Source organism: Tenrec ecaudatus, chromosome 12 (assembly GCF_050624435.1).
Source record: "Tenrec ecaudatus isolate mTenEca1 chromosome 12, mTenEca1.hap1, whole genome shotgun sequence".
Taxonomy (NCBI): Eukaryota; Metazoa; Chordata; class Mammalia; order Afrosoricida; family Tenrecidae; genus Tenrec; species Tenrec ecaudatus.
The window spans coordinates 108,211,863-108,229,230 of NC_134541.1; the positions used below are offsets into that span (position 1 = coordinate 108,211,863).

The 17,368-nt window shown below is 41.6% G+C and overlaps 2 protein-coding genes across 2 annotated transcripts; both read right to left on the minus strand.

Annotated features, from left to right (window-relative positions):
• Positions 1-3,399: 3,399 nt before the first annotated feature.
• On the minus strand, positions 3,400-4,347 carry LOC142422791 (olfactory receptor 1f45-like). Its single transcript, XM_075528034.1, has one exon. The coding sequence runs from the start codon at positions 4,345-4,347 to the stop codon at positions 3,400-3,402; it is 948 nt and encodes a 315-aa protein (XP_075384149.1).
• Positions 4,348-11,746: 7,399 nt separating this feature from the next.
• Positions 11,747-12,691, minus strand: LOC142423057 (olfactory receptor 1f45-like). Its single transcript, XM_075528236.1, has one exon. It carries the CDS (start codon positions 12,689-12,691, stop codon positions 11,747-11,749), a length of 945 nt encoding a protein of 314 aa, XP_075384351.1.
• Positions 12,692-17,368: the final 4,677 nt, after the last annotated feature.

A 17,368-nucleotide genomic window follows, 5' to 3' on the forward strand; every position in this document is an offset into this window, starting at 1 on the left:
AACAACATCTCACAGCTGCACAGTGTTCTCTTAAACCAACCATCACAAAAAACAAAGTTCGAGCAAAGCTGCTTTTATGAAAAAATTCACTGAGGAGAGAGAACCTTCCTAGGTGACGCCACTGGGTGCACTAACTCAGCGAGTTGCTTGCTGCTCATCGAGTGGGAAAAATGCGTACTATGAAAGCTCTGCTCAGCACAATTCTTTTTTTTTTTGGGGGGGGGCGGGTACCCCCTCCTATGGCTACAAATGGTAAATGAGTAAGGATGGCTAAGAGGATTCTAGGAGAGTTACAGTAAAGTTTTCTCAAGAGGCCCCTGGGGAAGTGGTACTTAAAACAAAACCAGAGGATGAGCTGTGATTGGGAGTTGGAATAGCATGTGCTCAGGACCTCAAGTGGGGAAAAGGGGTTTGAGAATGAGAGCAAACCAGACGGCAAGATCTTTATGAAGGAAGCCACATGAGATTTGGTGCCATGAAATGTTCCTGTGTCAGATGGTAATGTGACATGAAATGGTCCTGGATTGGCAGAATATTAACAAGATGCTTCCTATTATTTTTCTCAATTGATGAGTGCTATTTGATTTTATAAACCAATAATATATTAACTAATCAATACCAAGAAGACATACTTTTTAGAAAAAGAAATATGAGTGGCTAAGATTAATATTTAGCCTTACTCGTGACTTAATGTTATCAGGAGAGACAAGCCCCTAGAAAAGAATCTAATGCTTGGTACAGGGTCCGTGAAAAAGAGGCAGACGCTCAGCAAGATGGATTGACAGCGCTGCAGTAGTACTCTCAAGCTGAGGATCTGTGAGGATGGTGCCGGGCCTGGCAGCGCTTCGTTCTGTCGTGCGTCGGGTAGCTTTGAGCTAGAACCGACTCAGTCGCACCTAACAGCAAAGCAAGAATCAAATGAACAAGGAAATGTCGTGTTAGGCATATAAAATAAAGTTTGTTTTTAAACGGAAATACCCAATTTGGCAAAAGATGACAGGGCTCTCTTTTATGGGGTGGTGGTAGGGGCGGGCAAGGGATAGCTGATAACAAGGAGTTCAAGAAGAAAATGTTTTGAAACTGATGTGGGTAGCAACTATACATATACTGCTCCATGTGACTGAACCATGGAGTGGTATGATATCTGGATTAGCTCCTCATATAACCCCCTCCCTGGGGGACAGACAACAGAAAAGTGGGTGAAGGGAGACGTTGCACAGTGTAAGACATGACAAAATAATAATTTATAAATTATCAAGGATTCATGAGGGAGGGGCTGTGGGGAGGAGGGCACAAATGAGCTGATACCAAGTGTTCAAGTAGAAAGCAAATGTTTTGAGAATGATGAGGGCAATAAATGTATAAATGTGCTTAAAAATTACCTCTGGATCCAATAAATTATCTTCTGGATATAAGGGGAAAATCCATACTGAAAAATAACCTGAACAGTTGAGGAAAGATGATTAGATATTATCAAGTTAAAGTAATGTTTTTCATTAATATTGGTGGCAGGGTGGGTCTCCTACTCTCCGGTTTCTTGAATCCAACCAGTCCCACCTTCCACTCAGTCATTCCACCCAAACTGCAATCATCATACCAATGATGGCCAGTTTCCCAAGCTCAACACACAAACATCAGTTGATCTCACACCAGTTCTGGGTGACATTTGGCACTGTTCCCTTCCTAAAGTCTCTTCTCCACTTGACTTTCCAGACGCCACTCTCTCTCGAGGCTTTTTGCCAATATCACTTGGCTGATGCTCCTTATTTTTTATTTTTTGTGGATTGTTTTTATTTATTGAACTGTTAACGTCACTGGTTCTTTTAAAAAATCTTTTTATTTGGGGCTCATACAACTCTTATCACAATCCATCCATACATCAATTGTGTAAAGCACATTTGTATGTTCATTGTCCTAATCATTCTCAAAACATTTGCTCTCCACTTAAGCCCCTGGCATCAGCTCCTCATTTTTTCTCCTCCTTCCCTGCTCCCCCCTCCCTCATGAACCCTTGATAATTTATAAATTATTATTTTGTCTTATCTTGCCCTGTCTGACATCTCCCTTCACCCACTTTTCTGTTGTCCGTCCCCCCAGGGAGGAGGTCACATGTAGATTCTTGAAATCGGTTCCCCCTTTACCCACCCTCCTATACCCTCCCATTATCGCCACTCACACCACTGGACCTGAGGGGATCATCCACCCTGGATTCCCTGTGTTTCCAGTTCTTATCTGTACCAGTGTACATCCTCTGGTCTAGCCAGACTTGCAAAGTAGAATTGGGATCATGATAGTTGGGGGAATGGGGGTGGGGTGGGGGAAGCATCTAGGAACTAGAAGAAAGTTATCTTTTCCTCCCCGAGACCCTTCTGTAAATGGGTGTCCAGTGGCCTACAAATGGGCTTTGGGTCTCCACTCCGCACTCCACCCCCTCTTTCACTATGGTAAGATATTTTTGTTCTGATGATGCCTGATACCTGATCCCTTCGACACCTTGTATTCTCACAGGCTGGTGTGTTCTTCCATGTACGCTTTATTGCTTCTGAGCTAGATGACCTTGGCTGCCTAGTAGAATCACCTGAAGGGTTTTCAAAACTATTCATACCCAGAACATACCTTAGACTAATTTAGAACCTCCGTATGTAGAAACTGAGGCATCAGAAAATTGTAAGACTCCCAGGTGATTCCAATAGTCATTTTGTGTAAAACCCCAAAAGAAGAACTTACTGTTTAAACTTTCACCAAAATCTCAATATTATGTGCATAAAAAAGTGATGATCACCCGATAAGTACATGGATGAACTTCTTACAAAGGAAAATTGCCACGTATACAGGTGTAGATGAGAGATAAGAGCTCACGACCCACATAACCCAGGAGCAGGAATGGGAATAGCGATACCAGATGGGTAGGGTGAAGGGGGAGGGGGGCAGAGGGGAAGAAGGGGGAACCATTGACACACAACCACACCTCCCCTCCAGGAGGAAGAACCATGGAGACTATGGGGAAAGGGGGACAGTGGTCTGTGTGAGATATGAAAATAATAATAATTTATAACCCATCAAGGGGTCATGGGGGCGGGGTGGTGGGAGGGTGGAAAAAGAGGAGCGGATACTAAGGGCTCAATGGAGGGTAATTGTCTGGAAGAGGATGATGACAACATATGTGTGAATATTCCTGATATAATTGATGTATGGATTGTAATAAGAATTGTAAGAGCCCTCAATAAAATGATAAAAGAGAAAAAGATCAACATGCATTAAGCAACAACAATAACAACAACAGGAAAAGTGCTAAGTTTCACACAATGAGAGGGAGGAAAAGCTATTTTATTAGATACTAGTTGCGATGGGTTTTTTTGTTCTGTTTTTGTTTCCTGTCTAGGATATCCAGAGTCCATGTCAACAATGAGCAGAGAAAAATCCCATGGCAACCATTTTCCTCAGAGCCCCTTTCATGTCCTTGTTCCTGAAGCTGTAGATGAAAGGGTTCAGCATGGGGGTCACCACCGTGTACATCACAGTCGCTGCAGTATCTGTCTCAGCTGAGTGGGAGGATGAAGGGTTGAAATACAGGGCGATGATGGTGCCATAGAAGAGGGAAACCACTGCCAGGTGGGAGCCACAGGTGGAGAAGGCTTTCCACTTTCCCTTTGTGGATGGGATCCTCAGGACTGCACACCCAATAAGGATGTATGAGATGAGGATGCAAATAAATGGAGAAATCATGATCAGTCCTGCTACAATGAGAATCATCATCTCATTGAGATATGTGTCAGAGCAGGAGAGTTTCAGGAGACTTACATCACAGAAGAAGTGAGGGATCCTGTTGTCTTCACAGAATGAGAGTCGAGCCATCAGCAGGGTATGCAACAGAGCATTCAGACTGGCAGTGAGCCAAGACCCAGTGACCAGCAGTGCACAGAACTGATGGGTCATCTTAGTTGTGTAGTGTAAGGGGTGACACACAGCAACATAGCGATCATAGGCCATCACAGCCAGGAGGAAATTGTCCATGTCGGCAAACACAATGAGAAAATACAACTGTGTGAGACACCCAGAGTAGGAGATTGTCTGACTCGCAAGTATGTGACTGGACAGCATCTTGGGAATAGTGGTAGATGTGAAGCAGACATCCATGAAGGACAGGTTGCTGAGGAAGAAGTACATGGGGGTGTGCAGGCGGGAGTCCATGCTGATGGCCAGGATGATGAGCAGGTTTCCCAGGACTGTGACCAGGTACATGCTCAGGAAGAGCACAAAGAGGAGCTGCTGCTGCTGGGGCTGCCTGGAGAGTCCCAGGAGGAGGAACTCGGAGACCGTGGACTGGTTTGCACCGCTCATGGGCATAGACACAAGTTAATACACAACAGCAAATTGAGAAACCTATACATGGAAGGTAAAGGTGTGACAAATCATGCTTCACACACTGAGTTCCCAGCACTCTGCCTTGTTGCTTTTCCTCCTGCACTCACGGACTCTTGTGTATTTTGTATCAAAAAACAGAGTCATACACGCAATCCAACTCTCTGACTACGTGTTTGTTTTCTTACATTTCCCAGCTCTCACCCCAAGTACTTACTTGCTCTTGAAGACACAAGATAAATGGATTTTTGTTATTGCTTTATTCAGAGATGAAGTCAGCACTCCTCTTGTTGCTCTGGACCTTGCAAGGTTTAGCAACTGGAGTTTCCAATCTGTGGCCAATGCTTCACTCTATTCTAAATGTTGGAAAGATTTGTAACTCTACCTATGTACTGAGTGAATGAAGACAAGCCTTGGCCCTGTATTCTGGAACGATGTTCAGGGCATTTACTCCGGCTTCCATGGCCAATGGGACCAGATTCCCTAAGAGGCTCATTATAGACAAGCAGGAAGCAATTGTCCCACATACTTCCTCGTCCCTTTGGGCCCAATACAGAGGACAAAGAATACTCGTTAACTCCTAGTTCAGAACTTGGAGCTGAAGCAATTTGGGCAGAGAAATTTCCCTAACAAAATTCCCTGGGGCCTCACATTTTATTATCTTGCTAATCTGATATTATGCTTCTAGGCTGGAGATTCCATTATGAAGATATTTTTCTTGTTTGTGTCACTCAGTAACTGGAGAAATGACAGTGTTACCTCTGGAATTCCATTTTCATCTCACGTCTGGTCATTTGCTGCATGCGCTTAGTGATGCCTGGGCCAGCAGGGGTTAGCCCCCATCTAGGTCTGTGCACTTTTAAAGGCAGTATTTCCATTTCTTAAACCTTTCTCCAAAAAATTCTGCGCTCTTCTATTTACACCATGGTCAAATAGCAGTTTTGGCATCCCCAGGCAATACAAATTTGTTCCTTTTTTACTTTTAGTTTGGGGAGCAAAAAGAAGCCTGAAGGGGCAAGATGCGGGCCATGCAGTGGATGGGGCAAGGTTTCCCAATGAAAACGCCCTAGGACAGCCCTTGCTCATACCATGAGCAGGTGCATTGTCGCAATGGGGGAAAGAAACAAGAAAACAAAAAAACCCTCTTGTAACCTTCCTGGCCTTTTCCTCACGAATAAACGTTTCCATTTTCTTAAAATGTCTTAATATTAAGCTTCCATGGTTGTCTTGTAATCTTTGAGAAAATCAATCAAGATGAGCTTTGGGAATTCCAAAAATCAGGCACGATACGTTTGTGAGCTGAAGTCTCTGCCTTGAATTTAACTGACTCAGCAGATCCCTTTTGGATCAGACTTTGCTCTTTTAAAATCATCTTATTGGGGGCTCATACAACTCTTATCACAATCCATACATCCATCCATTGTGTCAAGCACATTTGTACATTTGTTGCCATCATTTTCAAAACATTTGTTTTCTACTTGAGCCCCTGGCATCAGCTCCTCATTTGTCCTCTCCCTCTCTGCTCCCCCTTCCCTCATGAACCTTTGATAATTTATAAATTATTATTATTTTGTCATATCGTGCACTGTCCGATGTTCCCCTTCATCCACTTTTCTGTTGTCCATTCCCCAGGGAGGAAGTTATGTGTAGATCCTTGTAATCGGTTCCCTCTTTCTACACCACCTTCCCTCCACCCTCCCGGTATTGCCACTCTCACCACTGGTTCTGAAGGATCATCTGTTCTAGATTCCCTGTATTTCCGGTTCCTATCTGTACTGGTGTACATCCTGTGTCTAGCCAGATTTGTAAGATGGTATCATGATAGCGGACGGGGAGGAAGCATTTAGGAATTAGAGGAAAGTATGTTTCATCGTTGCTGTACTGCACCCTGACTGTCTTGTCTCTTCCCTAAGACTTTGCTTTTTGATTGAATTTGGAAACCCAGAACCTTTCCTCAATTATGATTTGTTTCATAAAATCAGCTTCAATTTTACTTAAATGACCGATGGAAAGACCAGCTCGGTGAGCTGGCTAATTTTTGTGTAAAACGCTGGGAACCAACCGGGCCAAGAGTGTACTGCGGTCAAGATGTTGCTTAAAATGGAAATGGCTGTACCAAGTGAGATCCATCTTTAGTGGGTAGGTGGCAACTCTTTGATCTTCTTCCACCAGCACCTGGACTTGAAGCACAGTTCTTCCTTTTCCTGGCTCATCATGGTGGTCTTCTTAGCCCTCCTAAAATGTTTATGTCATCAAAAATCTTGTTTTATGTGGGGGCAGACTTCCCATCAACTTTTTACCAAAGCCTCAATGATCTAGGATGGTGTTCACTTGAGTTTTGTTAAAAAATTTTTGCCATTAGCCCTGACCTCAAAAGGATTTTCACTTTGGCATAGAAAATATCCATTTTTGGGGGAAGGCATCTAATGAGGCAAGGACACGAATATCACAGAGAGAAGTTCTCTGTAGCTATTCTCCGATCACAGAGATCTGTTTAACCACGTTTTGTTGGGATAAACTTGTGCATGAATGAACTCGATCCCCAATACAATTGTTTTTTACTTGCCCTTGGATAAGTGAATTCACAGATTCGCCCAGAGAAGGTACTTGATCATAGAGGTGAACATGTCAGAAACCTTGGTTTCCTCATGACCTTACTGAGGGATGTTAAACCAACCACACAATCTCTCTGAACTCAGGATGTCTTCAGTGGGAATGACACCTCATTACTGCAATGATTGAAATCAATACCGTAGAGAAAAGACTTGACCAACCTCTTGGAACATAATTAGTTCTCAACACATATTCAACACAATAGCATTTTGCAAATGTTAACAATGGTATTACAAATCAGTGAGGAAAGGAAAGGTTATTAAGCATGAACTGAGAAAACTTTGCAAATATATGACAAAATGAAATTATATTGATTACAGATTTATTAAAAAGTTAAGTGTAAAACTTTAAAATGAGAAGAAAATATAGCTGGAGATTTAAATAATAATGGAAGAGGGGGAGGAAAATATAAACGACAAGAAAAGTGGCAGAAACCATGAAAGAAATGCTTCCTAGTGGGGATTACATAAAAACATAATGATTTTTACATAAAAACACAACATGAACAAGACCAAAAGGCCAAATATAAACTGGCAGAAATATTTTGTATTATTTGTGAAAAGATGTCTGACATGTCCAGTAAATGTTAATTAGGAATCTATTATTGAATCAATATATATATATGCTAATTAGGAATATCTATATAAATGTTAATTGGGAATCTCTTATTGAATATATATATAATATTTCCAATCATTTTATTGGGGGCTCATACAGTTCTTATCACAATCCATACATACATCCACTGTGGCAAACACATCTGTACATATGTTGCCATCATCATTTTCAAAACATTTTCTTTCTACTTGAGCCCCTGGTATCAGCTCCTTGAGTCAATGTATTTTAGAGTTATAAAACAATTTAAGACAAGCAGCTATAGGGCAGATAGAAAGTTTTAAGAAATAAGAAAAATGGTTTGTACTCATTTGCAATAAGAAAGGAAATGGAGATAAGAGGGAGGTCAGTAAAACAGGAAGGAGACAATGGGAGACAAGGGGAGCAGTGCAAGGGTTAAAGGCTGCAGAGGTCAATACTGTTACGCCAGGCATCCTGCGGTCATGCTGCTGTATGAGTAGATGCTTGGATGGGGATGCAGGCTGCACAGGTGTGGGAGAATGCCCATGATGTGTATAGATCTGACAGAGGACATTTGTACACGTGTATTTACCTACCTTGCAAATCTATCCACACATGTGGTGAAGTATACATGGGGTAAAATTATGAAAATATTTTAGACATAACCAAACACTTTGAGGTAACAAAACAGGCTCTGGGCTGGCTTCTAGGACCCCAAAGTCAATTGGTATAATGTACTTCACAAAGAGAGTGCTATAAATCCTCCTTTGGTGTGTAGAGACTGGGGTTTTAAAAGTTCATGAGTGGTATCTAAGGTGTAAATATTGGTCTCTCCCTGTTTGGAAGAAAGAAGAAGAAGAAGGAAAATCAAAGCTGCATGGATGAATGAATCATGTGTGAACACCAGACCCCACCACCTCGAGACCATAACTGCTCTGAAAGGGATCACATTAGAAGGTCCTAGATAGAATGAGAGGAAAACGTCAAATAAAACTCAAATTATAAAGAAGACCAAAATTACTGCTTGTATAGAGTCAAGTAGGATCCCTAAGACTGTGTCCCTTAGTTACCCTTCAGATCTGGAAATGAACACATCCCCATGGCTCAATTTTCAGCAAAACAATAGATCAGCTATAAGGGGAACAGTAAAAATAAGGTATTCATAAGCTTAGAATTACCAACCATTTGAGATAAAAAGGGCAGCATTTACCCAAGGACAAACTTCATAAGGGTTAGAAAAGAATCAGGACTAGAACTAGTAAACACAGGAAAGGATGTGACATTGTGGATATTGCAAAGGATGAGATGATACAAAATGTATATGCATTGTTGAATGGAAAACTGATCTGTTCCTCCCCATACTTCCACCCAATTTATAATAAAAAATTTAAAGCAAAACAAAAAATATATACAAAACATAAGTTTACAGGGGAAAGGAGGTCAAGAATACTCGGATAAAATGAGTACATTTTTCAAAATATGTAATTAATGAAATTGACTAATTCATTTAGGAATTGGTTTGTAAGAGTTAATGGATACCAACCTCTACCAAATATGGTCTAAAAATGAATAAAAGTAGAAATGAAAATAATAATAATAACAAACAATAAAATGGTCTTTTACTATATGTGGGAAGTGTACCTACACAATGATCACATGTGAATGCAATTACACGTAAATCTAGTGAAGTAGATGATGGCATTGTGAAAGATATAAAAGCAACGAAAGTGGACATGCATGAAAGAAAAAGTAATATGACAAACAAATTGATGAGAGGTCGACCGTGGACTTTCAGAAGCACAAACAAATTTATCCTGGATGAAGTACAGCCAGAATGCTCCACAGAAGTGAGCATGGTGAAATGTCCTCTCATTTACTCTGTCAATGCTATCAGGAGGGACCCATTCATAGAAAAGGATTTCATGCTTATTGACCCAGTGGATTTCCCGTCAAATCAGACACAGTAACAATTGGGAGGACGGCACAGGACGAGGCAGTGTTCCATTTTGTTGCACATATGGTTGCCAGGAGTCAGAGCCAAATTGATGGGATCTAACAATGGCAATCATTGAAGAAAACATTTAAGACACCATATCCTTTTTTGGTCCCCACCCCTATATACATGTTCACATACAAACCAAAGGCTGTGGATTTCTTTCAAACTTGTAAGGAACAGACATTTTCAATTATGAACTTATGGATATTTAGATGAAAACATTTAAAACATTCCATGCATTCTTTGAGGCATAAACCTTAATACACAGTTCTTAGAAATATAAGGCAGGTCATATGCTAAACTCAGAAACAGCCTTTGATTCTAATTTCTCCCAGTTTTCAATTAAGATGTTACCTTACCCATCACTCCAAAATTAAGGGAAATTGCCTCATTTCCCTCTTGCTCCCTCAAAAAGACATATCAGCTTGTTCAGTATGGTTTTAGTCAATTTGAAATATTTCTTATTTCTGCATTTTCAAATTAAATCACAAACCACACATTTCAGCATTGAGTTTCTATTATGCTGTAATTCAGAATACTGTGACGAGTGAGTAAATTATGTCAGAGGAACTTGATTGTGGAGACTGTGGACCAATTTGCAGAAGGCTTGTTTGCAAAGCGAAATTGGAACACCAGGATATAAACAGGTCTCTCTGGGAAAACATCTGAACACATGCACACAGACTGGGAAAATGCAGGAGGTAGCATGGCTGGGCATTGAGGGTGATTGTTCTTGTTTAAGTCATTCCTATTTGTGCTGTCATGACAGCACACATAAGAAGGTGAACATAATTGACTTGAATGGCTGGCAGAATCAGGATTCCCTGGATCCATAAATTAACTCTTCTTCCTGCCCCTTCAGCTGAACACATGTCAAGTTCTCCTGAGAGACTTCCAGGACTTGGGCAAACCCTCATGGCTGGACTTTTGGGGCCCCCTTTGAATGTAGAAAATTCCATAGAACAAACAAGGTCACTCTGTGACCAGGATGGACCATGGAAAAATAAGACTACTGTCATTAGGTCTGACTGCAGACAGAAAAATAAGCATGATTTAAGTCATAGACATCTCCTCTTCTGGGATATGAGTGATGATTTTCCTGACCAATCCCAGCTGTCGACTGTTTCTAGCCTTCCCTTCTTCTAGACAAGATACTGACATGCCCTGTAAGCATCAGCAGTCTCTTGTAGCAACATCTAATCCAGAACAAAGCATTGATTGCTCTCACTTCACATTAGTTAAAATTCCATAGGTTCTGTCTAGTATCCTCCTCCTAAGAAATCCCACCGAGGATCCTCCTCCAGAGTATGTTCTGCCATGTAATGAGCAACAAAACCATTAAGCTAGATGGTTTCTATCAAAAGCATCCCTGGTGATTTTGACAGAAAGGAATTAGCCATTGAAATAGTCCAGTCATTTGGCAAAAACAATGCTTTTTTTCATAAGCTGAAATGTCTGTATCAAGAGCTTCATGCTCACAAAACTAATGATCTAAATCCTAAAGAAGTCAGTAGAGTCTGAGGTCGGAAAAACTTGCCAATGATCATCTAAGACACTACTCTGAGTCTGCTTGTCAGGAGCAAAACAATAAGCAAGTAACCAACAGAGCAAAGAAGAAACAAGACTGAATGATACATAACCTCATTTGCTCTGAGTTCAGCAGGACTAGCCGGTGCCTTGCTACCACCGCAGACTATTCTGACCAGTGCATGATAATTGGTCCTAGATAGGATGTGAAATAAGAAAACACGTAGCAGAATTCAAATTCTTATTTTAATAGAAAAGCCAGATGACCCGAAACAGTAGAGAACTGAGGACACACTAAGACTTCCGTCCTTTATAAAACCCATGTGTATGAAACGAAAAGGTCAGAATTACCCAGAAGCAAAGACGAGAAGATAAGGAGGAAGGGGAATTGGAGTACCAGGAAGGGAGAGAACTGAACACAATGGAAGAGAATATTGGCAGACAATAGATCTTCAAACAAACAAAAAAAAATGAAGAGACATGGACTCATTGTGAAGTGCCCCAGGATAATTTATGTGGCATTTGTGAAATGGCAACGAGTTTCATTCTTGTCCAATTAGTCCATGGATGGACCTCTTATCCAGGAAAACTGCTAGGTTTCATATGGTGGGCAAAACCCCCAGGATTTTACTAGATCCATTGCCCTTCTGTGATTTTTTTAAATGCACACCACTATTGAGCAGAGAAAAACCCCATGGCAACCATTTTCCTCAGAGCCCCTTTCATGTCCTTGTTCCTGAGGCTGTAGATGAAGGGGTTCAGCATGGGGGTCACCATTGTGTACATCACAGTCGCTGCAGTATCTGTCTCAGCTGAGTGGGAGGATGAAGGGTTGAAATACAGGGCGATGATGGTGCCATAGAAGAGGGAAACCACTGCCAGGTGGGAGCCACAGGTGGAGAAGGCTTTCCACTTTCCCTTTGTGGATGGGATCCTCAGGACTGCACACCCAATAAGGATGTATGAGACGAGGATGCAAATAAATGGAGAAATAATGATCAGTCCTGGTACAATAAGAATCATCATCTCATTGAGATATGTGTCAGAGCAGGAGAGTTTCAGGAGACTCCCATCACAGAAGAAGTGGGGGATCCTGTTTTCTGCACAGAATGAAAGTGGAACCATCAGTAGTGTGTGCAACAGAGCATTCAGAATGGCAATGACCCATGATCCAACCACCAGCAGTGCACAGAGCTGAGGGGTCATCTTAGTTGTGTAGTGTAAAGGGTGGCACACAGCAACATAGCGATCATAGGCCATCACAGCCAGGAGGAAATTGTCCATGTCGACAAACACAATGAGAAAATACAGCTGTGTGAGACACCCAGAGTAGGAGATGGTCTGACTCTCAAGTATATGGTTGGCCAGCATCTTGGGGACGGTGGTGGAGGAGAAGCAAAGGTCCACAAAGGACAGGATGCTGAGGAAGAAGTACATGGGGCTGTGCAGGCGGGAGTCTGTGCTGATGGCCAGGATGATGAGCAGATTTCCCAGGACTGTGGCCAGGTACATGCTCAGGAAGAGCACGAAGAGGGGCTTCTGCTGCTGCTCCTGGAACTGTGTGAAGAGTCCCAGGAGCATGAACTCAGAGATGCTTGACTGATTTTCCCCACTCATGGGCAGGGAACCAGGTTAACTCACAGCAGCAAATTGAGAAACCTAAGCATGGATGGTGAAAATGTGACAAATTAAGCTCCAGGATGGATTATATTGAAAATTTATTAATAGATTTGCTAAGATCTGTCCACACTACCTACACACCTACGTTCCCACAGTCAGCCCTGATGCTATTCCTATAGAACTGATTGAATCTTGCTTTATATGTTTTACATTGAAAACCATAGAGGCAAACACACAATCCAAGTCTATGTCTCTGTGGGTCTCCATTGCATTTCCCAGTTCCCATCACTAAGTATTTAGTTGCTTCTAAAGAGACAAGAGAAATGGTCAATGATTACTGGATGCACCAGAAGTTTTAGTAGCTAGCTTATGGATTCAGAGCTCCTTTTATTGTTTGTTGGATCTGTGAGAAGAAGCAGAGGAAGTTCCTAAATTTTACTCCTCAGTAAATAAATATTGGCAACTCCACTTGACAACGACCCATTGTCTTACCTGGGAGAAGTGGAATCTGTCACTATGGAGTGGTCAATGCTCCACTGTATTCTCAAGCCTGGGACATTCTGGAAATATAGATAAGACCTGAATCAGTGAAGACAAGAGCCTGTGAATTGGTTCTGTGTGTAGAGAAGATGTTTGGGGGCATTTACAGGAGCTTCCATGACCACTGGGACCAGAGTCCCTGAGAGACTCATTACAGATAAGCAAAAACTAATTGCCCCACCTACTTTTTAGTCTCTTTGGATCCAACACTAATGACAAAGAGTACTAGTTAACTCCTGGGTCAGAACTTGGAGATGAAGCAATTTGGGTGGAGACAATTCCCAGATAGCATTCTCTGGGGCTTCAAATCTCAACACCTTGCTGGTTTGCACTTAAGTTTATAGGTTTGGAAATTCCATTATTCCATTTTCTCTCTAGCTTTCTTAGCTTAGAAATGAGGGAGTTGCAGCATTATCTCTGTAATCCTCTTTTATTTTCAAGTGTGATTATCCAGTTTATTGGCTTAGTAATAGTGCCTTTGCCAGTGGGGGTGCTGGGGAACTTTATAAAGTTGTCCTTAATCCTTGCAAGCTTTTGTGTAAAGAATAAATTTTGTGTAACACAACAGTGTGAAGATGGGGAGGTGCCAGGAAATATGTAGCATGCTATAATTGAGGAACTCTGGGTTCCTGAAGTACATTTTTCTCTTGGGATTTCTGCTCAACTCACAAGGGATCGCCCTATGCAGAACATGCTCTCGTCATATTGCACAGAGCCACAAGTGTTTCTCATTTTATCTCATTTCTTATATTCTCACAGTGGAATACACCAAAAATGCAAACTGCTGTAGTAGAAGGTTGTTCGTGGCACATTGAGAGAATAAATAATTTGGATGAATGGAAAAAGAAGACCTTTGAAAAACTTGAGTTAATCATCCTTCAATGCAATAACACTTTAAAGGTTATAATAATCTGGCATTCTGTGATGCTCACCTTCCCAATACGCTCGCTGAAGACAAAACAGGTTCATAAGCAAATGTAGTGAAGAAAGCTGATGGTGCCCCACTCTTAGGAGATATAGCATCAGGGGTCTTAAAGGCTTGAAGTTAAACAAGCAGCCGTCTGGCTGAGAAGCAACAAAGCCCACATGGAAGAGGCACACCAGCTTGTGTGATCACGAGGTGTCGACAGGATCAGATATCAGGCATCAGAAGATCCAAAACAATCACATTGCTGTGAACAAGGTAGGTTGGAGTTGAGACCCAAAACCCATCTGTAGACAATTAGACATCACCTCACAGAAGGGTCACGACGAAGGCGCAAGACAGCCAGATGCAGTATAGCATGGGAAAAACACACACATTCCTCTAGTTCAGTAGTTCTCAACCTTTCTAGTGCCATGACCATTTAATACAGTTTCTCATGTTGTGGTGCTCCCCAACCATAAAATTATTTTGTTGCTACTTCATAACTATAATTTTGCTACTGTTATGAATTGGGCGACCCCTGTGAAAGGGTCATTCGACCCACAAAGGGGTCGTGACTCCTAGGTTGAGAACCGCTGCTCTAGTTCTTTAATGCTTCCTCCCCGCACCCACTGAGGTAGTTTATTGTGCCAACCTGGCCGATGAACACAGGTGAGGTTAAATGAAGGACAGAGGGATAAATGGCTCGGTGAACCTCGCCTTTCTAGTTCTTTGGTCTCTTGCTTTGTGATGGTCGGACCATGATGCAGCTGCCTTAGCCAGTTCCCTGTTTCAGCTGGCAAGGCTTACTTCCTGCAAGACATCCCTGAGGAGAAGCTGCATGGACCTACCTACCCCAATGTAGCTCTGGGTGATGGAGCAGCCACGAGGAGACCCCTGCCAAACACTGAACTGCTTACACACTTACTGATTCGGCTTTCCTCCTGCAGCGGCATCATTGTGTGTGTTTTGTGAGATGGAGGAGGACTTTGTGGATTGGTGTCGGACATATGGGTTAATGTTGGACTTGTGGGCTTGGGCAGCACTGGATTGGGATGTTTTCTTGATGTGCACTTACCCTTTATATAAGACTCTCTCTTATACATGACTTTCTGTGGATTTGTTTCTCTAAAGTACCCAGACTAACACACCCACTATCATAACCCCAGTTCTACCTTACAAATCTGGCTAGATTGAAGCATGTACACTGGTACAGATAGGAGTTCTCCACACATGGAATCCAGGACAGATAAAGCCCTCAGGAAGAGTAATGGGAGTAGCGATGACATGAGGGTAGGGGGAAGGTGGAGGAAGAAGGGGGAGAAAGGGTGACCAATCGCAACGATAAATGTATAAACCCCACCTCCCCAGGGGGATCAGCAACAGAACCACGAGTGAAGGGAGACAGTGGATGGTGTAAGATATGAAAATAATAATAATTTATAATTTTTCAAGGGTTCACAAAGGTTGGAAGGTGGGGAAGGGAGGGGAAAAAAGAGGAGCTGATACCAACGGCTCAAGTAGAAAGAAAATGCTTTGAAAATGATGAAGGCAATATATGTACAAATGTGCTTGATACAATTGATGTATGGATTGTTATATGAGCTGTAAGCACCCCCAATAAAATGATTTATTTTAAAAAAGAAGAAGCAGAAAAGAGAAAATCTTGAATTTTAGATATTCGTGGTTTTCCAGAAAGGAAAGTCATTTTGGGGAAGGAGGGTTGGGCTGTTTTTGTTGTCAGGTGCCACTGAGCCAGTCCAACCACAGGCAAGCCTGCACACGACAGAAGGGAATGCTACCCGGCCCTGTGCCACCCTCACAGTGGCTGTGGTCGAGCCCAGTGTTGTCCATCCATCTTGCCAAGGAGTTTCCTCTCTTTTGAACCCCTTTGCTTCACCAGGCATGATGTCCTTTTTGAGACACTGCTCCCTCGTGATAACATGTCCAAAGTATGTGAGACACTGCCTCACCACCCATGCTTCTAAAGGGCATTTTGGCTGTATTTCTTCCAAGATAGATCTGTTTGTTCTTTTGGCAGTTCTTAGTACTTTCAATCTTCTTCTCCAGTACCATGATTCAAATGCATAGATATTTCTTTGCTCTTCTTTATTCAATGTCCAACCTTTATATGCATATGAAATGATTGAAAATATCATGGATTGGGTCAGGTTCACCTTAGTCCTCAAAGTAATATCCTTGATTGTGCATCCAAGCAAGATAAAATCCTTGACAACTTAAATCTTTTCTCCCATTATCATGATATAACCTATTGGTCCATCAGGAGGATTTTCGCTCCTTTACATTAAATTGTAATCCATACTGAAGTCTGCAATTATCTTCATCAGCAAGTGCTTTAAGTCTTACTTTCAGCAAGTAAGATTGGATCATCTGCATATGAAAGGTTGTTAATAAGCCTTCCTCCAACCTTGATATCCTATTCTTCCTCATATAATACAGGTTCTCCGATAAATATGGTGAGAGGTTATGACACAAACCATTCTTGATTTTAAATCCTGCAGTGTTTCCTTGTTCTGTTCATACTATTTACTCTTGGTCCATGTACAGATTATGTATGAGCACAATGAAGTCTTCTATAATTCCCATTTTTCTCAAGGTTATTCATAGTTTGTTATGGTCCACACAGTCAAATGCCTTAATATAGTCAATAAAATACAAGTAAACATCTTTCTGTTATTCTCTACTTTTAGCCAAGATTCATCTGACATCAACAATGATATCCCTTGTTCACTTTGCTTGAACCTCTGGGAGCTCCCTGTTGACCTAGCTGAATGGTCTTCAGCAACATTTTACTTGAATGTTATATCAATGATATTGTTCTACAATTTGTGCATTCTGTTAGGTCACCTTTTTTAGGAACGGGTACAAATGTGGATCTCTTCCAGTGACTTAGGCAGCTATCTTCCAAATTTCTTGGCACATATAAATGAATTCTTCCAATGCTTCATCAGTTTGCTGAAATATTTTAATTGGCATTCTGTCAATTATTGGAGCCTAGTTTTTGACTAATGCGTCCAGTGCTGCTTGAATGTCTTCCTTTAGTACCATTGATTCTTGATCACATGCTACCTCCTGAAATGGTGGAAAGCAAGTAATTTTTTTTGGTACAGTGACTCTGTGCATTCTTTCCATCTTCTTTTGATGCTTCCCGTATCATTCAATATTTTGCCCATAGAATCTTTTAATATTTCAACTTGACACTTGACTTT